Source organism: Larus michahellis, chromosome 8, assembly GCF_964199755.1.
Source record: "Larus michahellis chromosome 8, bLarMic1.1, whole genome shotgun sequence".
NCBI lineage: Eukaryota > Metazoa > Chordata > Aves > Charadriiformes > Laridae > Larus > Larus michahellis.
This window is the reverse complement of record NC_133903.1, coordinates 56314968-56341058: the sequence shown is the minus strand read 5'-3', so window position 1 is coordinate 56341058 and position 26091 is coordinate 56314968. Positions and strand designations below refer to the sequence as shown.

General features: G+C 46.3%; 1 protein-coding gene across 7 annotated transcripts in view; it reads right to left on the bottom strand.

Moving 5' to 3' along the window:
* The window catches only part of LRRC7 (leucine rich repeat containing 7), a 171364-nt gene extending 145850 nt beyond the window's left edge, over window positions 1–25514 (bottom strand). For 2 of the 7 annotated variants that reach the window (XM_074596381.1, XM_074596377.1), the window contains exon 1: window positions 25253–25407. In XM_074596381.1, the coding sequence (XP_074452482.1) occupies window positions 25253–25277 (25 nt within the window). In that variant the 5' untranslated portion in view covers window positions 25278–25407. Of the gene's footprint in view, window positions 1–13675; window positions 13880–17486; window positions 17502–25252 lie in introns of those variants that run through there. The other 5 variants (XM_074596378.1, XM_074596379.1, XM_074596380.1 and 2 more) reach the window with 5 other exon arrangements.
* Window positions 25515–26091: the final 577 nt, after the last annotated feature.

Genomic DNA, 26091 nt, shown 5'->3' with positions numbered 1-26091 from the left:
TTTAAATTCAGTCAGTCAGTCAAAAAAAGATCAGGCTCAATGTTAAATATTAATGATTCATTTTGTTGCTATTACAGGACAGCTATGAGGCAGCAGTTCGAGACTGCTTAAGAGCCCTCCATACCTTTAAACATGCTAAGGCTGGGGACGTGCCTGTGTATCTGTCACAAGTGATTTTGCTCCAACTTACTGACATTCTCCTTATGTATATCATAAGCACAAACTAGAATTTTTGGGTCAGATCCAAAAAAAAAAGAATTACTTTACTCTCCCAGCCGCACATGTTTTCTAATGTTATTTAACATTCACGGCTGCTAGCAATAATTAAAGACTTGGTGGATCTGTGAAGGATGTTCCCAGAACTAACAGAGGAGGGCAGGGCATAAAACAGAGATGGAGAAAGGGATGGGTGACCAGCTCGGGGCTGGCTGTCCTCAGTCAGTCTGAAGAACCAGGACTTCAAAAGAGCTCATCTCAGCCTCCCATCTCCAGCATGTTTACTTGACAGTGCATCGTCCGCAGCCCCGTGGCACGCAGCACTGACCCGCACGCCTCGGCTGCTGCTGCCAGCCAGCTCCTGGGGCCCCGCGCCTGCCAGCAGCTCCAGATCATCCCCTTCCTTGTGCCACCTCAGATGCTCTCTCTACAGCGTGGAGACATTCCTACACTGCATTCTTAAATACAGATTTGTTTACTGTGAGTTTACTTGTGCTACCTAGTACCTGCACAGATACTCCTGCTGCAGGAGCCCCGAGGTTTGTGGTTTACCCTCAGTCTAGTAGACAAAGAAACAGAACGCAATCCAGGAACAAAACCAGAAGAGTCTAACCTGTTCCTGAGGGGGAACCAGCACTTCTGAGGAGAAAGGAAAATGCAGGAGTTACAGCTATGAAGAAAACCTCCTCCTCCTGGCAGACAGCGGAGCGATGCTGAGCACATGCTTTGTGAGCATGTGCTGAGCCAGGAGGTGGTGGACACAGAGCACTAGTAAAATGATGGTATTTAACATACCTGTAAGTTGCCTCATCAAGACACAACTCACGGGCCTTGAGCAACTTTTTTGTTTCCTTTCTGCCACTTTTGTGTAACTGCCTTTTCTTTTCCTGTTATCATAGCAACATCACTTTTAAATCACTATCCAATGAATAAAACAAGTTACTTCATTAGCGGAATGCAAAGGATGACAGACTTTCTGAATATATGAAAATCATTAACAAAACAGCATAAAATATCGGAAACAAATCTGAATTTTAGAGGCACTAGGAAATTTGGAATAGAAATTTGGTCTTTTAGATGAAAGATGTCACATAGCTACCACAACTTTTTCTTTTGTGTTTTTGCATCACTTTACGGTTAGGCCTTCTGTCAGAGGACATCCAGGAATGATTTAACCACTTACCAGTTCATCCTCACACCTCAGAGAGCGCCTAGCACAAAAATAGCATCTGAATATCCCAGATGTTTGATAAATCAGAATTCCACTTAGAACTTAGTTCACATTGTCAGCTTGATTAATATTTATTTAAGCAGAGCTGATATTCAGCAAAACTTGAAGCAAAGGATAAAAAGATTAAAACAAGCCAGACAAAATGTCCATATAGATTATATTTAACCAAAATATTTATCCTTAATTATTCCAGTTAATCACTTCTGGGGATCTGGAAACCAAGGAGCTAGGCCTTCCCCCAGGGCTATATAACTTGGAGGGGCATTCTGAGGTTAGCTTCTCTTTGGGCAAGGCAATAAATAAATCTTTCTATTCTCTCCTACTTTGCTTCCTCTAGGAGTCTCTTCCCTCTTTTATCTTACAGAAATGCCAGCAATGAGCTTTCATTTCCAAACATGATGGCAATAAGAGACTGGTTTTCTCTCGTGTGCTGTTTGAGAGAGTTTCTTTCCACCTTCCCTTGTTCTCAGCTGCACAGTTACAAAATGCAAAAGGTAAAAAGAACGCGTTTCCCTTTCCCTAGAGCTTCTCTGAGATTACATTCCTATCATAGTCTTTAATTAGCAAACTTTTCTGCAGTTTAAACGGTGTTCTTGCTCCCCTCAGCCCTGCAAGACTCTCACAGCACTACAGAAACATGCCATGAGAAGAACCCCCAAACACACAGTTTAATAAACTTCTAATCCCTATTCCTCCAAATACATCATCCGTGATGATTGGCAGATGACAGCTCTGGAATTCAGAGTGATTTCCCCCCCTCCACTAGCCCCTACACTGCCAGCTTTTATCAGTCTAGTGGTTCATTCTGCCGCAAAAAGTCTGCTGAGAAACATCCCTATTTTGGAGACATCCCATTTATCAAGCCCTCACTGTGGTGCCACCCATGGCCATCGGTGAACTGAGATCAGAGGCCCAGCACTGCGAGTCTTACCATCCCAATACTGCGCGGAGTGGCGACATGTCACAAGCCACCAGCCCCCCCAGCCCACACTCACCCACAGACTTTCTCGTTGCTGCTCAGAGCAAGCCACACTAGAGCTCTCACAGCAGCATTCAGACCTGGCGATGCACTCAAAGTGGATATATAACTACAAGGCCACCATAAAGCATTCTCCACCACTGAAAACAGAAGGACCTCCAAGCATCTGCATTTTCTGAGCCCGCGATACAACCATGGAGCGGGGAGATTTCTGCCACCGAGCTCAGAGAAGGCTGGGAGTGTAGCTTTGCTTAACTCCCATTTCAGATGCCTTCCCAAATAACAGAGTTCTTTGCTGTGGTAGTCTCCGACTGCCTGAAAGGCTTTTTGGAACAAGAGTGGACATAAGAGAGGACTCTGAAATTAAGTTATTCCAGTGGACCAACCCAGAGCATCAGCTTTGTGTCGTTTTCCTTCTGAGTTTCACCAGACCTCTGAAGAAAGGTAGAAAACACCTCAGCACAGTCTAGCATTAGCTGGAAGACACCTTCATTGTCTCTAAACAGCAGTGGGGATTTCTCTTCCTTTCTTAAAATAGGTGGTCTTATTTTGCAAGTCTGGCAATAGCTCTGTAGATAGACAGCCATAAACAGCTGAGAAAGTATGAATTTCCCGACACTACAAGGCCAGCCTATACGATCAGCCAAAAAAAGCCATTTTATTACCCAGTAGTTCATATTCAGAAAAATTACACTTTAAGGTAATATTTTCACGACAAATAAATTACTAACCAGAAATACTAAGAATCAAATGGTAGCTCAATAGCTATTATCTGTTCCTTTACTGCTGAGTTTTGATGAATTACTTTTCTTGTAAATAAGCAAACAGAATGACATTGCCTGTCTAAATTTGTAAATAACATTACATTTTTTTTTATATATTGCCATTAGATATCAGCCCCTTTGACTACTCGCGCATATATCCTGCAAGTGGTCTGTGGCATGTTAAATCATCCCAAGAAAAGCCGCCTTCTGCAGTGCAATCTACGCCTCGGCAACGAGCGCTGGGCACGCAGCAGGTGAGCAGACAGCCCGAGTCTGGGGTGGTTTCCAGCACGTCTGACAAAAGCCGTTCTGGCTGCGATTACACACTAGGTGAGGGCAGTTTTCCATGGATGGCAGGAATGAGCTTGCTTTCCAAATAGGATTCCAAAGTGCTCAGGCCAAATGGCTGTCCTGCTGCTCACTGCCAGTATTGGAGGAAGAAATCTAGAAGTAAAATAAACCAATCACTTATCGGAGCAGTGAATGTACTGATGTCTCTGTTGGCCAGTCTAGCATTGGCTTAAGGAGAATTTATAGGAAGTTCTGAAGGCTTATTTCAGCAAGAACCACCAGGATGGCATAGGCCAATCTTCTCTGCACACTTCTACGTTATATTGGGCCTTCTTTTCTAAAAGCAGTGTCTTTAGAGATTTTATCTGTAGATATCTGGAGCCTTTGACTTGTGTCCTGAGACTAGTGGTAAATTGGCCACAGGCATAATTACAATAACCTCTTTTGTGACACATCACATGTCCTTGGCAAGCAGAATTAGAATGGACCAGGCAGCTTCTATTAATCTTCAAATGATTAATAGAGAAAATGGGATAATCTGAATAGTTACAGGCCTGTCAGCTTGACACTGATCCTGCACAATGTAATGGAATAAGCAATACACATTATTTATAAAGAATTACAGCAGCTTAATAAAATCAATGCTAGTACACATGTGTATAAAAAAAATGCAGTGTCAAACTAGCCTAAAAAATTTCTTCTGGTGGGATTACAGGGATGGGGGACAACAGTACCAGTGGCAAAGCAACACAATGTGGCAAGCATTGGATTTACTACTGTACAACTTTTGAACGAGAAATCACAATGTTATAAATAACATTAAATAGACTTGGAACTCACAAAAGAAAAATTTTTAAAAGAAGCTTCATTGTAAATGGGGAACCACCCCAAAAAGAGCACTTTTTTAATTGAGGTCTCAGTTTTGGGGCCTTCTATTATTTCACCTCTTCTCCAGTGGCTTCAGAAGACATGAAGTCATTTCCGTGCAAGTGAATTAAAAACAGCTGCGCTGAAAACAACTAAGAGAGCAGGCAATTGTCCTTGCTTGGACGAGAAGGAACAAGCAAACAAAGTATCTTATAACATGGCCAAACACTGTCTTATCAGTGAGGAAAAAAAAAAGCCAGTATCCAGCTGGACCTGACAGAGTAAAGGACTCCGGGATGGGAACCTGTGAGAAAGGACTGCAGACTATGCAGAACGGCTCAGCACAGCGCAAGCAACATGAGGGAACGGGCTCAGTCCGTTAAAGACATCCGAGAAAGTCAAAGGGAGGAGTCCCAGCTGCTATCTGGACCACTGTATGATTCTGGGGCAGCAGGAAGCAATATTTGTTTGGGGCATTATCACATTTGGAGTAAAAATAGAATATAAAATTACGAGTAAAGCCATCAGCCTGTTCCGTCTGCACTCCCCGCAGCTGATACATCTTCTGCAGGAAGAGGCTGCTCTCGTGAACCAGACTGTGCAGGGTATATTAATGAGACCCGCAATCCAAAGCGCCAGCCGCAACAGCACTGTTCTGAATTAGGATAAGATCCAAATATCCATTTTCCACAGCTCAGTTCTTGTAGAAGCTAATTTCTTCCTAATAAAGCTGCAAGAGATTAAACCTCAAATGTGAAATGTTAGCAGAAAAAGAAATGTTCAAAGGGCAGGGACTAAAGGAAAGCCATCCAAGTCCATCAAGTCACACTAGATGCTGGATAAGTCAATTAAAAGCAGTGAAAAATGCTCAGATGTGCTGAACGGGGCTATAGGTTTTTCATTAATTGCGACTATACGGAGGATAAGACGCATCCACTTAGCTTGAGAGCAAAATGAATAAGAATATTCAAAGAAGCTTCAATATCACCCCCAGGCTGATTATCACAGTCTTTCCCCTGAAGAAGGGCTTCCCTTTCAGTGTGTGTTTTGTCCAGAAGGATGAAGGACACAGTTATTGATGTCTTCCCTTCTATAATTCTTTTTAACCGCATGTATTTTCCTTTCACAGAGCCAGAGGAGATGCTGACACATCCCCAACCTTTTTCTTAGAGATTCATCAGCTAATATAAATCCTACATATGTGAATAGCAAGTTTAATTAATTCATACTCCTATGATTAACAAATGTAACAAGTTAAATTTAAAACATTTAACTCCTAAGACGTAATAAGATGGTTTTTATGGTGATTTCACTTTTCCTACAAGAAAATTTCCTTCCACCAAAACTGGGAACTATATTTTTAAAAACTGTGAAACTGGAAGTAATGTTGTAAATTATCAAAACCAACAAAGCCTTTCACAGAGAATTGCAATGGTTGAGGATTACTTCTAAAGTTGTTCAAACGCTTATATTAACAAATGTTTAAGTTCGTAAGAAGTCTGTTATACAGAATGCTACAGGTATCTTTATTCCAATAGTAAACTGTATTAGTCCACAAGGCAACATTTCAAAGGGCATAATGTTCTTAAATACTATACTGTTAATTTTGGATCACTGTTCTCCCCACTCTCTTGACTGCGGAGTTGCAGTAGAAGGTACAACAGTCATTTTAGTGTGAAAATGTAAAATGACTGGCCTTAGGTTTAATCTTACCCTCACAGAATTATCCACTTAGAAGGACTAATAAAACTCTCATTCAACTGTCAAGCGCAAAGAAACATACACTCAACTTACACTAAATGAAGGTCATTCAGGCCAAACTGGAAAGGCTCCAGTTGGTGGAAAGAATCTCAAATAATTTTATAGGGAAGTGCCCACTAATGCCAATGTATACTCAAAAAAAAGAACACACACACCCCCCAAAAAAAAAACGAACTAAAAACCAACTGATGAAGCACACGGACTCAGATTTCTAAAATATTTAGTCACTGCACTCCCAGTTTTGAAATAAGCTCTGACTTATGCAAGAGCTTAAGGCACGCTTTTGAAAAGTGTGTCGTATGCTCCTCCACCACCAACTCAGAGAAGACAGACAGGAGTGCCAGCCCAAGAGAAGTTACATAAACGAGCATGTATCAGGATGAAGAACAGTGGAATGCGGGTCTGAATTGCTAATCAAGAAATGAATGCAACATTTAAAAATACTGAAAAGATTTAACTATCATTGATTAAAATTTATTGGCAAAACTTCAAGGGTTTTCCATAACTGCTGGGTTTCTCATGGTCGAAGAAGGAAGAGAGAAAAGGTCGGGAAATGGATATGATTGTGCAACAGCGTAGGCAAGATGACAACTGTCACTCCATGGCTGTATTCCACGAGAGCTGCCAGAACACGCCAGCTTTGCCTTATCTTTCTTTGCTCTGAAGAAGAGCAAGAACAGACACTGCCGACCCGGAGCATGGTCCTGCATCACAAGCCTGAACCCACCAAGCGAGCAGCCAGCTCTCCAGCTCACTCTGCACACACCGCACGGAGACCTTCCCAATCCAGAAGGTGAAGTCAGGCTGTGATGTTCACCTTCTTACATGTCAATGCTGCTGTAACCTACAGTCAAATACCAAGGTGAGGTCCCTTATCTTCTTAAATATCATTAAGGTCTAAACTAATGTTATTTTTTAAGATCTCAGCGTTTCTGAAGAAAGATGAATTTTTATTCTCTAAGTAAAATGAACCAGCTAGCTGAGGGCAAACATGTTAGAAGACTCTTTGAAGAACTTCACAGGCAGTTGGGATGACATCACTGATGATGTTAATTTTAAAATCTGCATTTGTCCAAATGAGAAAAGACAAATTTGTTTTAAATGAAAATTCCTCTTTAAGCTTTTCAACAGTTGTTATCTATAAGGCAAAGTATATAGAGAAGACTGTCTATAAATAAATGATACATACACATAGGCAATAAAGTATTGATTAACAAAAATGTAAAATTACCCTAACACAAACAAACTTGGGCTAACGCGGAATAGTGATCATATGGTGTAAAATAGGCACTCACAACCTGCAGTCACAAAGTTGATAAACTCTGTGAAGTTATAAACTGCAAGGAAAACAAAACTTGCTACTTTACAGGAAGTTCAAAGGAAGGAATTTGAGAGTTAGATACACAGTTTCACAGGAGCCAGGGAATATACACCATGGTAGAAAAATACCACTATTTGTTTTCTGCCACCGTCTTCTCCCACCATTTTATTTACAGAATGCGGCATCAATTGAACAGCAGAAGCAGGAAGAGAAAAAAAAAACAACACAAAACCCCACTAGTGTAAAACTGGCAATATTTATACTGGATCCACAGCCTTGGCAGCTTGGAAACTGAGCGCTGGTCTTCAATCTGCCATGGGATTCTTGGGCTTTACGCTCTGCCTGCTATTCCCAGTCAGAAAAGTCTTCTGAAACCACTAAAACAATCTATCAAAGCCTGGCAAATGGGAAAGACGAATGATCCCATCCTAATGCCTGCTTTCTTGGCCTGGAGATGCCACCTTTATCTCACAGTTCTCATAAGTTACTGATTATCTCATCCGCAAGTCTTGCCTGCTCCAGGCGCCCGACCGGGGCTGCTCAGGCACCGTCCCAGGTGAAATGAAGCTGCAAATTCGAGCAGCGTGAACCTTGCCTGGGCCTGAGCTGGTTGTTGTGCCTGACCAGGGGCCTGGCTCGAATAATCAGGGAGCAATCTGGCTCATAATTAGTATTAAAAGGGAAATGGAAAGAAGGAGACGGGTCACTGTATGCAGACAGGCTTGTGGCCATCAAGCCAAAAACACATGCCATCTCACACAGAGGACCGACATTTGTCACCCAAAGGGAAGAGCGACGAGGGCGAGGACACAGCGGGGAAGGCATGCAGTTGAGTAGACGCCTGTTTTCCAGGTACGACTCACACCAAGGACAGAGATCCCGGCTGATTCCTGAATCTTATGGGCAGTGTCTAATCCAAGTATTTCTGTGTAAATGGGGGTGCTTTTAATTTTCAGTGCGTAAGGATGCCATACAGTAAGATTATGAGATTATTGCTGACTTACATGAACGTCTACCTGTCTAAAATTTAGGTTTTTTTAATTTTTACATGTGTTTTAAGGCAATTCTTCATAATGGCAGATCTAGCAAGGACGTCTTTTGCTCTTTAGGCAAGTAAGGCAATCTCATTGTTTCAGGGTATTCCAAAACTATGAAGTCTAATTCCATAACTCACTGCGGGTCATGCTCTCAGAATTTAATCGGCATATACAGTGCTAACAATAACTAATGATATTTTTGTTTGGCTGGGAAATGTTAATTGCTTTCAGTTTTTATTTTTCTTATTTTAGATTTTTCCTTTCAAAAGTAACAAAACCCACAGCTGTTACCTAGACTTTGGAGTTTCAGAGACAGAAGTGTGACAGTGGCTGCCAGACTCAGCACAGCCAAAGCAAGACCACTGGAACTAGTTTATTAAAGCCAAGGCCCTTACTGATATATTTCAGATGCTTTTGCTGCTATCTTTTAGCAAGATATCCAATTCACATTCTTTTCACTCTCACAATAAATAAAAAAATAAATTGAAAATACTGAAAGAAAACAAATTCCTCTTTAGACACACCATGGAAGATACTCACCAAAAGTGAGTATTCCAGGTTACAAGTTAAGAAAACAAGCAATTATAATGTACTTTTCCACTGTTTTACCTGACACAGCAGTGCCAGTCAATCATTACTGATGCCGACCTGCTCCAGCCACACTGCAGCAAAAGCAAGCGCAGCCCTACGGTACCACCAGCCAGATCCCGGGGTATCTGGCTCTTCTCCCAACCTCCACAACACGCCTTGGCCAACCACATTCTGCGAGGAGAATGGGAAAAGCCAAGCTGGCATTCACAGGATTTAAAAAAAACAAGGACAAAAAGGTGTCCTGCAGCCCACCCCATATTAATGCATATATGATGGATCAGCCACCTTAGGTCTCAACCATATTAATGCCACTTCTGGCAAAAATGTCTAATTTTGCCACAAAGACCTTTGGAGTTTAAGACAATAGCTGAAAACATCTTTATTTTTACATACCTGAAGATCTCAGCCAGTATTTTTTCCTTCCATGAAAATCTAGTTATGCCAACAAAAACTTGCTAAACCGCAGGCAGCAGCCAAGTAAACTTGAAAGTGCGCGATGGGAAGGGTACGGGCTGAGCACATGGCACTCCAGCAGCAACGTGCTACGGGAGGATGCTCGAGGACATTTTATTCTCTACAGTTAATTGGCCTGTGACTCTATTTTGATCAGTTCTGGCCAGTGCTTGCAAATAACACAGCTCAGTATTTGGTGCACAAAATATTGCTATTTAAAGACCCCACAAAAAAAAAAAAAAAATAATCCAACGAGGAAGCTTTTAGAACTGCTCCGTACCCGTAAGCATTAACAAACAAGCTGATCTGTGCAAACTGCAGAGACAGTGGGTGAGTATTTCAGAGTATTTCATGTACCCGAATGGTGCGGAGACTCTGCAAGCACCACGGGTGCCGACCCTTCCCACTGAAGGATGCTGGCCAGGGCGCTCCATCCCAGCAGCGGAGCTGCCCTGCCCCTTCGGCCACCGGCCCCTGCTTCCCTTGCCTCTCCAGAGAGGCTGCGCTATTTTTTTTTCCCCTTTTTCTGTCATTTTTCATGAAGATCAATATAATCTAGCTGATCACTGGTTAAAAAAAGCCACAACCTTCCCTTTCAGCACACACAACTTGCAAACCAAAGACTGGATTTTCCTGTAATAGGCACTTGATTTGATCACACTGAGCTGTGCCAACTGGTGTTTCCCAACGAAATTTTGCAGCAAAAAATGAAATATTATCAGAGCATGACACTGTGCAGAACAGTTTCTGAAACAGTGAAAGGCATCTCAGAACAATCTCTGACCAATATTTTTATGCTTCCATTACACTATGCACTATTTCAAGTACAACTTTGTTAAAAAACTGTATTTAGCTCTGTGCAGAATAAAACCTCTGATAAAGCTGTGCTAAATACATAAGTCCTGGCAGCCTGATTCATATTTCATGCAAGTTAATGCAAGTTTTAATGATCTCAGGGAACCTTTGGATCAGGATCCAGTCTGTGTTCGTGATTCTGAAAGCACGAAATGACTCATAATTTCCTATCTTCTCCTCAGTGGTTTTAGAAAAAGAATTAAGAGATTTGTGTTCCTGCCTTGTCACCATACGTGAGACACCAAGTTTGCTCAAGCTAATAAAGGACGGGCTACAAAACATCTGGACCTGCAGGTCCTTTTCAGCCAAACCTCTGGCCGAGCCCGAGACTCTCACCACGAGGTCGGCTCCTAAGACCCAAGTCCTCAACAGCTTCACACATGTGAGAACAGAGAATTCTGTTCCATTTTCTGTGCCACGTTACGGCTCCTCGTTCCGTGCAACTCACAGGCTGCCTGCACACTGCTGTGTGCTCACGATGGGTTCCCACACACCCCCTTCGGCCTGACTTACAGAGCTGCAATTAAGCACTAACTCCAAAGAAATAATTGGATTTACATGAGCGAAAGGGAAAGGTAAAGGAGAGACGCAGCGGTTCCTAGATGCAATGAATCCAGCAGCGTTCAGTACTAAATATAAAAATAAATATATTCAATGATATGCCCTCACAATACAGAGTCTGCAGAAGACATTTCAGCAACTTAACTGAGCCCCCGATATAATTCCATTAATGTTGTGCAGCATAAACCACAGCTGAAGTTGGCTTTCTATCCATTACACTTCATCAAATATGCCTTGTTACAGGATTCTTACAACCATTACAAATAAACTTGGCTTTTGCTCCTCTTGTTGACAAATACATCACAAATATGTAGGACACTAAAATATCATTAAAATTAAAACTTTTACTCCAGGAAATCAATTACAAAATCACTATTGATGTTGCAAAAGACCTGGATTTCTTTCTTGGCATGCTTTTCTTGGATTGGTGTTTATAAATTATTTTACCATGAAACCACCGAGGTGACTGTCTCATTCTGTCCCTGCCTGGCTGCCGTTGGTGTGTGTAGGAGAAGCTGTGAGGATGCAGCACCGCACCCTTCAGCTCTATTTTCTTCTCTGAGAAGAAGGTGACACAGATACTGCCACAGGATATTTTTGTAGGGTGGGTGTTAAACCAACCAGAATAACTCCTCGAATGCTGCCGGGCCAGAGCAGGCGCAACGCAGGCAGAAACTGGGGTGGCTTTGACCACGGTAGAAGCGCTGACTCCCTATCTCACACCGACGCACTTGCCCGGGGTCAGTGGGACCCTCATGGGGCTCCCACCCCACTCCCACAGCGATATCCATCTCCCAGACCAGCCATTCCCACATGGGGTTTTATACTGGAGCAGCCCCATGCATCCCATCAGCTCTCTCCTCCCTACACACTTATAACGTAAAGTCATAATGGAACACAGCATATGTAAAATAAAGAGTAATGAAATGAATGTGAGCCAGCAGTGTGCCCAGGTGGCCAAGGTGGCCAGCAGCATGCTGGCCTGTACCAGCACTAGTGTGGCCAGCAGGACGGGGGCAGTGACCGTCCCCCTGTACTGGGCACTGGCGAGGCCCCACCTCGAGGGCTGTGTCCAGTTTTGGGGGGCCCCTCGCTCCAGGAAAGACATTGAGGGGCTGGAGCGTGTCCAGAGGAGGGCGACGGAGCTGGTGAGGGGTCTGGAGCACAAGCCTTGTGAGGAGCGGCTGAGGGAGCTGGGGGTGTTCAGCCTGGAGAGAAGGGGGCTGAGGGGAGACCTTCTGGCTCTCTGCAGCTCCCTGAAAGGAGGGGGCAGCCAGGGGGGGTCGGGCTCTTCTCCCAAGGAACAGGTGATGGGACAAGAGGAAACGGCCTCAAGTTGCACCAGGGGAGGTTTAGGATGGATATTGGGAGAAATTTCTCCACCGAAAGGGTTGTCAAGCCTTGGCCCAGGCTGCCCAGGGCAGTGGTGGAATTGCCATCCCTGGAGGGATTGAAAAGACATATAGACATGGTGCTGAGGGACATGGGGTAGTGATGGACTTGGCAGTGTTGGGTTAATGGTTGGACTTGTTGATCTTAAAGGTCTTTTCCAACGTAAATGATTCCACAATTCTATGATTCTAAATGGGCAAGATGGCATATCCACACCAAACACAGAAGAACAACTTCTAAAAAGAGGAAAAGCAAGTGTAAAAGAGCTCTGGTTCAGCTAGCAGGGCAGAAGTTACGCAAGGACTGAGGGTTTGACACCTTACACTGGGCACGGCAGCAGCCATGGCCTCCCACGGGGAGCTGAACACCATCACGGCCGATGGCCAGGCTGGCACAGGACACACCTCCCCTCCGCACACACAAACTTAGCACCAACTTCCAATGCTAAGCAGAATTTGTCCCGTCACAACTTGGAAAGATGAGCAAAAAGAGCACAGAACTAGAGAGAGAAAATGTGGGAGAACAACCTTATATTATGTTTATCTTCGGACTATCTTTGCTTTCAAAATAATTTTAATAACAAAACAGTCATTTCCAGAACAATGTCATGATGTAGCTTGCTAATAAGCTTTTTTCAGTCACTAATTAATAATAAGCATTCCTGTTATATCCCCAGTTAAATGGTGTCAGCAGTCACTACTCTGTATTTTAATTCTATTTAAATTTAAAATCCCTATTTTAATTCCATTAGCTAAATAGTAGCTGCTCCGGCTGAAACGTTTGGAAGCTTCTGTAAGACAAACATCGGCGGATGGCTTTCTCAACGGACTAGCAGCCAACTCATTCATGCGTTGCCACTTTTACTTGAGATTCCGTAGCCTCCCATCCTGCGGTGCTATCTAATGGGTGTACTTTCATTTATACCTATGGAGCTCTCTTGACTTCAGTTAAATTATGAGGATAGAAAGAAGCAGAATTTGACCTTCTGGGTATATCCAGATAGAAAGAACAAGCTGCGTGCTATCTTCGAGTCAAATCGACTCCTGCATCTGGTCATAAACTCCTTTCCAAAGATGAATTAAATTAGCCTGCCTAACAGACATCGGAGCAAAAAGCTTAATGTGTTTTGATGTTGAGATGAGCTACACGCAATTTATTAGGAAACAAATAATCATAGTAAATTACAGTTCACAGCCGAAAACAAGAGAAAGTGCCTTAATATTAATAGCTTTTTCCATCATACACTGTCCACAGCGGCAAACAGAAATCTGCTTTACCTCCTGAAACCCCTGGGCAGGTCATCTCTCTTTTGTATGCAGTTCATCTCAAAAAGCCTTTTGCACCACAGCCTCGTACCTGGGATGGTAGAAGAGTTTGGAGTTGGTCCCTTCTGCTATTGCTTGGCAAGAGCTTGTTGCGTCACTTGTACAACGCGCTCCACAAACCCGCAGTGTGGCATACAACATCCGCAGCTGGCTCTTGCCGCAAGCTTCTGCCCGATCTCGGCGCTCAGCTATGAATATGTAATCCTGAACGGTCAGGAAACAACGCAAAGGGTGCCTTCAAAGTCATAGCAAAAAAAAAAAAAAAAAAAAAAAAAAAAGGTTTTTCAATTTTTCCTCTGTGTTTTCTTGGAGCTGAGTTGGTTGAAATGAAGTCACAACAAGAGTAGAGAAGAATTATGAAAAGATCTTCCAGCAAATCTGGTTTGCCCATTGATGCTCAACTGGTAGTTTGCAACTAAGGGCCACATGACTAACATGAAATACATGGAGTATTAAATGCATTTCAGAGCAGCAATACGTGTTTTCAGAAGGGAGCAATAGATGCTGTATGTGAAAAAATAACACTAATATTCTACATTTCTGTACGTGAAAAGTCTGTGTTACAGGATCAGAAGAGCAAGTCAAGCTTTACGACGGCACAGAATTAATGTTCCTTTGGCAGTTTTGCTGTGCGTTTTCATGACATCACCTTTAACCACACGGTCTCACACTAATTTTTCCAGGGAACAGCTGTTTCAGTGCACAGAGGGATGATACTTTATGGACAGCTATTCTTAGCTTTGTTTTCTCATCCTTGCTCAAAGAACAGTTCTGTTTGCTGAACACTATTTAAGGCCTCAGAAACCAGAAAGACGCTGCATTTGACTCTCCGTGTTTCGACAGGTGTCACACAGCTGCTGCAGACCCTCCTCAGGGAGCCGCCATGCCAGTCCCTGCCCAAAAATGTTTGTTCTCACCCCGGGACACCTCCATACTGAGCTCCACACCGAGCACCCCAGCCACTCAGGACGATGTGGCTGCCGAAAGCCGAGGGCATTCCCCATTCCAGGATGGGCTGTGCTCTTCCAAAGGCTAATGTGTTGGTCCAATCCACTTGGATTCTCAGGAGGGTGGGAAAAACCTCCCCAGTGAAAGAATGGCCACTCCACACCAAACACAGCGTGCTCTTTAAAAGGCTGAGAACGTTTCAAAACGGGAAGATCATCAAAAGTTACTATCCCAGGCGGAGAATTGTGGCTTTCCCCCTCTAGTCTTAACAGACTCAAGAAGAAAATATTTATCAGGGAAGGAATGATACATTGGAAAAATTCAGATCAGAACCTAAAGTTTGGCGGATATGCAAGCTTTTTGATGAGACTGAAGAAGCGAAGAGCAGGTCTGGAAAAGTCCTTGTGTGCCTGAAAAGATCTATTTATTTTTTTTTAGGTTGAAGTTTCATATTTTGATTCTGGGTAAACTTGAAAAAGAAAAAAGACCACCCCTAAACAGGCTTCCAAAGAGCCAGTATCCATCTGTGCGTAGGGACGAGCTTTGCCCTTTGATCTTCACGAAGCTCACCCCTAAGGCATGAGGTCGGTACCTCTGCACCATGGTGCATCTCGGTCGGACTCAGAGATCCCCGAGGAAACGGCTCGGGGGCTGCTCTACAGACACTGCTCTGAATGTCCCACCCCGTGCTCTGCACACAACGGCAAGCCAAGGGCTGCACCAGGCCAGTCGCTTTGCCCTTGTCTCTTGGGAAAACCTTCAGCGGTGCAGGAACGGCCAGAGCAGTACGGAGTCCCCACAGCAGCCTCCGCGCACCAAGGGCTTACGGGAAATATCAAGCTCCTTATTAAAAACCCCTGAAATGGCAACAAAGCTGCTAAGAAAACATGACTCAACGGGGTCAATAGGACACACAGGATTTAGGTGCCACCTCCCCCTTTTCCAGGGAGTCTGAGGGCACTATCTGCTCAACCCAGCCCCAAGAAGGCCCACGCCAGCAGCCTGAGCAGCCTGCCCTTCTTTTCTGCAATAAAACAACAAGGAACACTAATTCTATTTGGACTTAGAGGAGAAAACAATTCAGCTCCAAGATTTCTTTACTGTGCCATTTACTTCATGGAGCACCTGCCTTCACTCGTTGCCTTCTGTCAAATACCTGTGAGTATCACGACACTTCCTCAACACACACATCGTCTGAAACATGCTCTGCTCACCCCACTGCCGGTTTCACCTCTTCCAGCACAAATTACTCCACTATACATCCTTCAGAGGGAACCGAGAAGCCACAGGAGGTAAAAATGAAGCCCTGGCACCGCCATATGCTGAACGTCTTGCAAAGTCATAAAACTCCTTAATGCTTTGCATTTTACTTGCTGAAAGTTTCCTGGTCTCTATTGCGAGAATGGAGCAATCTAAGATCAGTGCGAATTCAAGTTTTTATGCATGTATTAATATAAACCTATATTTTTATATATATACACATATACATTTGTACATGCACACGCACAAACTGTGTGTTAGAGACAAGGACCGATAACAGGTTTTGTACTCAATGCTAAAGTGCTTTTTCTTAACCCCAAAGAAAGAATCAGCCAAGTCCTCTACTGTAAAGCAGATGGAGAAAGAGGATGGACAGAAGCTAAGAGGCACCCTCCGTAGATGATTTAATATTCAGACTCAACAGTTCATTAGAAAGATAGGGATCGCTCCTTTTTTCTTTCTTGTCAACTATGAACATTCCTCTTAAAGGGCATTGTATTTTAGGTAGGCATTTATTAAGAAGTACAAACTCATTGTATTCTGTTAATCCTACATTTCTGTTAATACCGCTTATGGTTTTTCATGCTGTTGCCCCCATGCTGCCAAAGTCAGTACATTCAGATTAATGGACTAGAAAAATGCAAAGTATTTCCAAAAGGACACGATTTCTTTTACTTTAAGGTTTCCTAGAACTATTCTAAAGCTATAAAAAAACCCGCTCTCCTTATTGAAATAAAAGGGAAGGACATACTAGATATGGAAGATGCTCAAAATAGGATGAAAAGGATGGGCAAAGGTATAGACTTCTCTGTGAAGAGTCACTAAGTAGGTCAGTTTATAAAAGATATGAGTTGGAGGAGGCATGGCAGGTATCTACCAAATCCCGAGTGGCATGGAGAGGCTGGATCGGGAACAGCTCGGCATCGTCTCTAGTGCAGAATCGAGAGCTCCAAATAAACCTGGTCCCAGAGAATCATTTCTGATAGCACAGTACGTAAATCCTACCTCTCGGTTTCTCCCTAAGTGACCTCATAACTTCTTATAACGAGTTCAGTGTGACTAGTCAGAATCAAATCTAGCAGAAGTAATTAAGATTTATCTAATCTCAGGCTAATCTGACAGCCAACACTGATGAGGGGTTTTTTCTGCTTTAACCAAATTTACAGCTGACATCCCAACTGCAGGAGCTGCATGGAGCAGATGCAAGCCCTGAGAAACACAAATTATTCAACCAGTTTTTGTTTCTTTGGTTTTCCCCCCCACACACCCCTCCCCATGGATAAAGATTGACTTTCTTGATGAATTTTCTACAAAGAGCGCCATTCCAAAACTAAGATGCCTTGGACAAGGACTATATCTGGTACGACACTCTGCATCACACCTAGTTATGCTAAATCTGGCCACACAAAAATAGCAGTGATGATTAAAGGATGCCAGCAGCCCTTGCACTCCGACTGGCAGTTCCAGGATCTTAATTTTTAACTTGTCGAAGTTAACATATTGTTGCTATTATAAATGGAAATAATCATTCAGCAGCAGAGTCTTAATGACATCCCATTAAAAAGAGTGCCTTTCCCTGGCAGAATGAAGGCACAGGCAGCGGTTAGCCTTGGAAAAAGCACAGAAATACTTACTTTAAAGAAGCTTCTGTGCACAGATTCGAAAGCTGATGTGCCAGCAGAGGCAAACGTGGCAGCGGTGATTTTTTAGCACAGCCTCTTTCACAGATACTTCTGCAGGAATCCTGAAATGTGGCTTTACTAACAAAAACCCGGAAAAACCCCTCAGTACTTAGAAAAAAATTGCAGCACCTGCAACCATGGAACAACAAATAAAGAAAACCATATTTTACGGCACTAAGAAAAATTCTTACAAATACATGCGTATTAAGTGAGGGTTTTTTCTCAAATTTCATGAAGGCCACTGTTCCCCAAAATTGCGCATCAGGGCCTTTGTCCTGGAGATAGTTCCAAGCCAAATCCTCCCTTCTAGGTAATATTTAGAAACCACAAACCAGGCTGTTGCATAGACCATATCAATACATGGCTACAAATACAATATATGTATACTCTAGCATTTGTCACGTAAAGTGTTATTCTGTTAAGTATTTGGTAAAAAATCCTGTTCCAAAAATAAATTTTGTCTCAAAACACCCATTGCTTCTGCCTTTCAGAAAGCAAGAGATGGTTCTACTTAACTGTCACATCAAGACGATATTAAAAATCACACAGACTTCCGTGGCATTTCTGCCACACAAATCGCTTTGATACTTTAACCCTGCCTTAAAAATTAAAACAGTCATCTGGGTAAATAAGTAAGTTTTACTCCGTTGCAGAACTTTCAAGAAAATTATGAAATCTTGGAAAGTTATTATTATCGATCATAACTAAATTTCTGTACTATAATGATTCATCTTCCTGCTCATCTAGAGAATAACAACTTTTTCTCAATTCATGAGGCAACGAATCTGTTTATGAATCAACAGTAGCATCTCTGCTGTGCTCGGACCCCAGAGGGGACAACGTGGTTCCACACAGGTGGCACAACGTGGCTCCCTCGGCCACCGGAGCCAGGTACAACCCCATGCTGGGCATCAGACAGAAACACATCCCTCCCCAGAGCCGGAGATGGGGTCTGGTAGACCCTTCTTCTGTGACACATGTCACCGCAGGCTTGTGCTGTCCCACAAGGACACAGAGGTGCAGGACATTCTGCAAGACAAGCCTTTGAAGCAATGCTTTCTAGTCTGTCACAGGACAAAGCACAGATGAAAAAAGGAAGGTGGTACCCAAGGACCACCAAGGAAACGCAGGATGTGACCATCAGCCCAGGAAGCCCAAGAGGATCCTGGAGCCCCTGCTCAGGCTGCCCCTCTGGCTGCTTCCTAACACCTGCCTGACACTCTCCTCTCCCCACGGTCCCTGCAGATGCCCACGGACCCCCACTCCTCCATGCCTCCATAGTAGGCCATCCCCTTCCCTTCTTGGGTGTGCTCCAGCAGGAGGGGGCCAATATGCACAGCCCCTCAAAACAAGGGTGGTCATGAAAGCTCATGAGATGACATTGCACACTCACAGACAACAGCATCCATGCTCACGTCATTACTCTTCCCTCTCTCCTGTGGACACTATCTGGGTGCCCTTTACATCGGGTGACTGTCCTCCAGATTGGGTGACCACAGAGGCTTTGCACCGAAGCGTCCACGCAGCAAGGAGCCTCCAAGCACAGGTGGTACCACGCCACACCGCTGAGCTACCACGGCAGGGCTCCTGCTGGCTCCAGCTGCAGCACATCCATCCTCCCCCCAGCCTCAACCTCCGGCTTTCCCAGCAGCCAGCACGGACGAAGCCTCACACCTCCTCCTCCTGCAGATGACCATGAGCATTACAAAACCTTCCTGATACAAACCAAAAGGATTTTGGGGTGTTATGCAGTTGGGCAGGAATATCTAATGAGTATTCCTCAACAAAATCCATTTGAGGGTAATTCTGCTCTTCCATCACCCTACAGAACTCTCCACCCTTCATTTCATATGTTCATGAATTTGTAACCAGCCTCTCACCAACGTGCATTCAGAACACCATGAAGTGCTCTGGTAACTCATGTATTTCACAAATCTCAGCACGTAACACGGCGAGATAACTTCTGGCACACGACTGGAAAGCACGGCACATCGCGGTGCAATATGTCACTGTGCCGTGACACGCAGAAATCTTTGCTTCTCCTACAGTGCTCGGCTGCCTGCACGGCCAGGAGCCTGCAACGCTGCTGTCGAAATGGCTGCACACGAGGAGGAGCGTGTAAACTCCCAGCAAAGATGAAGAAGGGATGCACAACGCCAGGCAGAAGTAGCACCCTTGCTGCTCTCAGGTGCTTATCTATGAGTTTGGCAGCTATAGACTGATTAGCTGTTGAAAACCATCAGCCATTTCGAGAAACAATTTCTGAATGGTTTACGAGACAGAGCAGGTTACACTGCAGGATACTTTTGCCAGGGAAAAAAAAAAGACAGACCATTTCATATTTCTGGTTCATAATCAATATCCAGCCTACAAAGCAGCGGGAAGATAAAACTGCGTTATTACTGCAGGAGAAAGCACTGATGGATTTAGGAAAAAAATAAAAAATAAATCCCTCGCCATATAAGGGCTGTGAACATTTTCCCACTTAAGACAACGTGTGGGATCATATTCACAGACACAGAAATATGTTCTGTTCCCTGACACCCACAGTCCTAGAACACCGGGCTGAAGTGCTGGCAAGAATAAGAACCATTTGTTAAGTACAAAAAATGTCTCACATAATTAGAGAACTGCTGAAAGCTACCAATTTAGTACTCAGGCTTTAAAATTTAAGAATTTTTATTGTAACAACAGCTAAAGCTTCAGTATGCCTAGAGGTGGAAACGCCCAACGCATGCACCACACGGTTTGATCGATGTATCAAATACCTGAGGCAAAATTAAACACAAGGTACAAAGAGATTTTGACACCACTCAAACAACACCTTTAGCGGATTTTATGCTAATTATGAAGTGAAGCTGCCCACCGGGTACCCAGAGGTCCCTTCCCGCTGGGGTGACGCATTCCCCTCCCCAGCCTCATCCGTCCAACCACCAGCTCCCCCAGCTTCCCGCCGGGCACCGCTCCGTAACCATCCCCACGTGTCCCTCCTGTCCGGGCGGTGTTCCAGCCTCTCAAACGGCCCTTCTGTCGGGAGTAATGAGGACCATAAACATCTCCCAAAGGGATGAAGAGCCTCTGCCCAAAAGACTCTTTAATGGCCAAACCCTGAGAATGGCAATGAAAAGAAGACAGGAACGTGGTGTTGAAAACAGAACGTATGGCGTTTGAATGTGGGTTTTTTTAATATATTTGAGAATAAAATGACGCAAAAGAGCAGCGGACAGTGGGAGGGATTGGTGGGGAAGAGCTGGAGATAAAGCTCCTGGCCTTGCTGCCACCGAGACCCGTAGCCATCACTTGGCTCCTTGGCCACCAAAGCTTCCCTGCTGGCAGCTCCTCTCATCTCCTCCCAGCCTCACGGGCTCCTCACCTCCGACCACAACAGAGACCCAACACCTTCTACAGAAGAAAGAATGGATGCTGCAGAAAGGGCAGACAGCGCTGACGATGGCCTCTCGCTAACTCCTGACGTAACACGGGCATGGTGTAAATCCATTACGACAGGGGGTTCCTCAGACTGTTCCTGGCATGGCATTGTTCTCCTGGCACACCATCAGCTTTCTTCCGTAGTCTTCCCTAAGTCAATTGCAGCAAAAATTTAAGAAGTACCAAAAAAGACACCAACAAAGCACTGTTTCGAAACCAGCAGCTGAAGAACAATCCAAGTCAACCACAGCTTTAAATTCCACTCGATTCTGCACTTCGGAGCAGCGCTCTCCGGGGAACGGAGCATCAGCTCCGTGACGCGAGGTCAGTGCCCGCAGCCCGCCGACTCCCACCGCCGGGCACGCTCCGCTCTGCTCCGCTGCTCGCGGCATCTCACAACATGAACTTCGGAGCTCACGCGGATTTCTGTTTATCAAAATGCTCTCTAAGTACATATTCCATACCTGGAAGATTGCCCTATTGATTGCTCTATTTATAGCCCGTGTCATATCTTCCAAGCACCAAACTTCAGCGATAAACTCAGCATCAAAGATTTCACAAGTATGGCTTTACATCTTAAGCACCTCATTGAAAAAATAGTAATGACGGACAATTCTGTGTAATTTACGTGACATAAAAACAAGTGTTTGTTTCCCATCCAGGGGAACTTGCGCAGCGAGCACAGACCCACAGGATTCCCACCGACTGCGTCACACATCCTGAGTATTGGATTTGAATAAAGGCTATTGCTGCCCTTCACCCAATCCAGACAGATTCACATTTTTTCTGCCCACTGTACACCATCTCCTGTGCTTATAAAAGGTTAAACTTTCTCTTCTCAGATTTCCTTTGTACCAGCTCCCATTTTCATTTCTTTTCCCCAGCAAAATACTTGGGGGGAAGAACAACAAAAGAAAAAAAAGCAGCATTTTCCTCCAATAACCTTAAACTCCTGTAGCTATATATCCATTCGCTCTGGATACGAGTGAGCTAAGGGATGAAGAATGTTCTCCTGCTTACAATAAAAGGGAGCAGCCATCCTGAGCTTATGGCTTCCTTTCCTTCTTTATTCACCGTAGCTTGATCCATTAATGTTTCGCTTGCTCCACCTCACCAGAGCACCTCTCGAGCTGTACGGATTTTATGCTCCTTTACTCCCTTAATTTTGCACTTAGCTACAAAACTGCCAGCGGCAGCCTGTCCCCGGGGCCATCAGACCTCTTACACCAAGCCGTACAGCTCCTTCCACGCATCCTTCCTCCTGACCATCCCACCTCTCCACCTTCGACTCCTCCATAACTTCTAAGCAGGTCACGCTAAAAGGTGTAACGTTTCCCAGTGAAGGAGCACAGTAACACACGTAGGATTTCTCTGCCATCACCAAATTGCTGCATTCCCAGAAGAAAAAAAAAAAAAAAAAAAAATCTGACAAAAAGCTAACTGTTCTGAAAGACTTGTCCTAGGATTTGATGCAATCTGCCGTGCCGGCAAATTAAAGCCTACAGAAATCACGCTAAAATTAGAGAGAGCTGAGATGAAGACCAAAGACACATGGTGGCTCTTACAAATCTTTAAATAGGGCTTAATCCAACCTTTCGGTGCTTGGTCTGTGCTCAGCTAAGATCTACCGAGATCATTAATTTATCTTATAAAGTAGCACTGACTACTTCTGGGGCAGTTTTCTGCACTGCTCTTTACAGGGTAATCGGTGTGGGCTTCCAGACACCGACCTAGTGGACCAGCGGAGTTTCAAAGCGCCTGTGATGGGTCTGATGGATTCAGACACCCTCATTTAAAGGGAAGCATGTCCTGCTGCACCCACGTGCAGAGGGTCTGACTCTCAGGTCACCAGCCCAAGCCCTGCCCAAGTGGTGCCACCTGGGGCTGGCTACCCAAGACGATGGCCAGGGCTTCTGCACAGCTCCGGGGATGGAGCCACCACGCACCCATCACCCTCCAGCAGGTCAGGGCAGGGGCTGGGGCAGGTGAACGTGGCAGCTGAGCGTCTAATAGGCTAAAATTCACCATTTCTGGCGCACTGGGAAACCTTTGCAGCACATGGATCCCCCACTCCCGTCCATGATCCCAGGCACCGAATGGCCCCTCCTGGGCAGCAGCTCCCGGCGTGTGCCTGAGGACACAGCGGCACGGCGGCGGCTGCTGCAGAGCCCGGGGGTGGCTCGGGGGGGAGTCTGGGGGTGGCTCCGGGGCTGCCACTGCGCAGCTACAGCCTGCTGGCCCTCGGGAGCATCTGCTGGCCACCTTCAGATGTGGGTTAATCCCTGTTTTGTGGGTCTACAATGAAGTTTGATGCTCTGCTGTATTTTGCATCACCGGCATCTCTGCTTTAAGATCAATGTCCACAGCTGAAGCTTTGTGGAGATGCGAATACCTCAGGGGCTATTAATTCCTCATTAATCTGAAGTTTTGTGGCTTTAACAGCACACACACTGTTGAAATATTCCAGAGATAATGCACAACCTTCCTTTTAAAATCCCATTTCGTAAGCAGCTACAACTTTAACGAATTCTTAATGAATGCTTAAGAAGCATTTATAAATTCCCGTGGGACGGAGGAGTGAAGCATTTGCTCACGACCATGCACCAAGGAGTGCCACGAGCGCGGCCGGCACCGGTCAGGCCGTGTCCGAGCGGCCGCCTCCATCCCGGCTCCCCGCAGCCACGGCGTTGGCTGCCGACCTGCTGCTCCCTGCTTGCCACGCATCCCGTGGGCAATTAGCCACGATTGCTGTTACTTCAGCAGCTGCAAAAATTGGTTTATTGTAAAACCATTTTTTAAAATTATTTCATATTATTCGTATAACAGAAACACACAGAAAAGCTCCTCCTGTGTGAGATAATTAAAAAAAATAAATTAAAATACTGCTTTATCAAAGGAAAAGTTTTACACATCAAATACTGGCAAAGGTTAAAGTTCACATAGTCATCGAGCTAACATGACACATCAAGGTATTCGATTATATGATCACTAATTTAATATGGTTTTGAAATAAATGACGGTAATTAACACTGTTTGAAAAATGAAGAAACCTTCTTTCACTACAGTTGCATGAAAAGAAAAATACACGACCTCCTCAGGAGGCTGATTCCCTTTCCATCCCCGTACCTATGAACGGAGGCAACATTAACATTCTTGAAAAAAGAGGTCGTGTTTTCCAAGATGCACAATTTATTTATAATTATGTAGATTCTGACATCAGCTGTTCCTATTTCTTTAACAAGTCCTGCTACTTCCAAAAAAGTGGCTGTAATATGCGACGTGGAGGTTGCCATGGCAAGCATACATCCTCTGTCGAGTATCTGAGCGAGCAGATGCGTAACGGCAAAACCCACCAGATTAAGTCACTTCTCTTGTCATGTAACGATGAGGAAAATGCTTTATATTTCATCTGCTCCTAAGGATTATAATTACTCAGAACACCTGAGGTTAAAACCAAGAACGGCACGTGGCCGGAGCTTTTAGCTGATAAATCACAGATGCACAAAAAGCAAAATGAAGGGGTTTAATCGGAGCGATGGGCATACCGAAAATATCCAGGGCACGGATCATTTTTATTTCCCCCAAAAGGAGGAACTTTCGACAGTGCTTTCCTCGGGCATCCCCCTTCCCCGGACCAGCCCCCCAGCAACACCCAGCGACCGCGGCCGTTCCCTCTGCCCTCGGCGGGGAGCCGGGGGTGCCACACGCCGGGAGGTGGGTCCGGGGGTGCCGCAGCCCCCCCCCGGCTCGGGGAGACTCCCCCGAATTCCCCGGCAACGGGGATGAGCTCACACCTACTGCCCTGAGCATCCCCGGGCAACCAACTCCCAGCACGCGCTAGCCTTCTTCGAGGCGGCCGAGACGCCAAGCCGGGATCGCGCCCGCGGAGGGGTGACAGCACCGAAGCCACCGACGTCCCCGCCGGGCGGCACCGCCGCGTCCCGGGCGCGGGAGGGGGCACCGCCAGGGGAGCGGGGCGGCGGGTGCCTCGGGCAGCCTGATGGGAACGACGGCGAAAATACACCAGAAACGGCGTTTCGGTGCGGGGAGCGGGGGCTGCGCCCCGAGGGGAGCCCCGCCGCCCACCGACCCCCCTCCCCCGACCGCTCCTTTGTCCTCGGCGGAGGCTCGGCGGCCGCGGACCCGCCGCCCGGTCCCCGGGGACGCCGGCAGCATCCCGCACCGGGGGGTGGCGGCATCCCTGCGCGGAGGAGCCGCTGTGCCCCCGCTGTGTCGTCGTCTCCCCCCCCCACCCCGGGACCCCCCGCCCCCGGCTCGGCGGTACTCACGGTGCAGGCGGGAGCGCGCGTCCATGCGCGGCCGAGCCGCGGTCCGGGGCCGCCGCCGAGGGCTGCCCGCGCCCGCGGCTCCCGGCCCCGCCGCGCACGATCCGCCTCCCCGCGCGGGGCGGCGACCAGACACAAAGGCGGCGGCGGCGGCGGCAGCGGCGGGGCGGGTCTCGCTGCGCTGCGCGCCCGCGCTGCGCTCCGCGGCGGCGCAAAGGGCGGGGCGGCGGGAGGGGGGCGTGCCGCGGAGCGGTGCGGAGCGGGGCGCGCAGGCGGCGCCGCCTCGACGGGGCGCCCCGCGGCCGGAGCATCACCGGCGGGGCCGCGGCATCCCCGCGCTGCGGGGGCGGGGGGGGGACACGCCGAAATGCCACCGCTCCTGTCACACACACACCCCCTCCCCCGGCTGCCTCGCAGCGCCCGCGGGCTCCCTCCTGGCCCTGAGGCAGGAGCCATTTTCTGCACTTTGGAGAAGTTGCGGGGGCTGGGGGTCTGCGGGGAGAGGCTCAGTGGCGTGGGGAGATGGCCAGCGGGCGGTGGGAGATGGCCAGCGGATCCTGGGAGATGGCTCAGCATCCCTGCCACAGATGTCGCAGGCCACAGGCTACACCAGCGTGGGCGACGGGGAAGACCTGGCAGGAGCATCCTGCCCCGTGGGTGGAGGCTGGCCTCTGTCACCGTCACCGGGAACATCCAGCCACGATGGGAGGGAGAGGGGCAGGCGTGTGGGTGACAGACCCCCACTCCCTCAGCTGCCCTGGTATTTGTGCGCTGCCGGGGAGCGGTGCTGAGGACCTGTCGGCGGTTGGGTTTCCGCAGAGCGGTCGGTGCAGGTGCTGCTC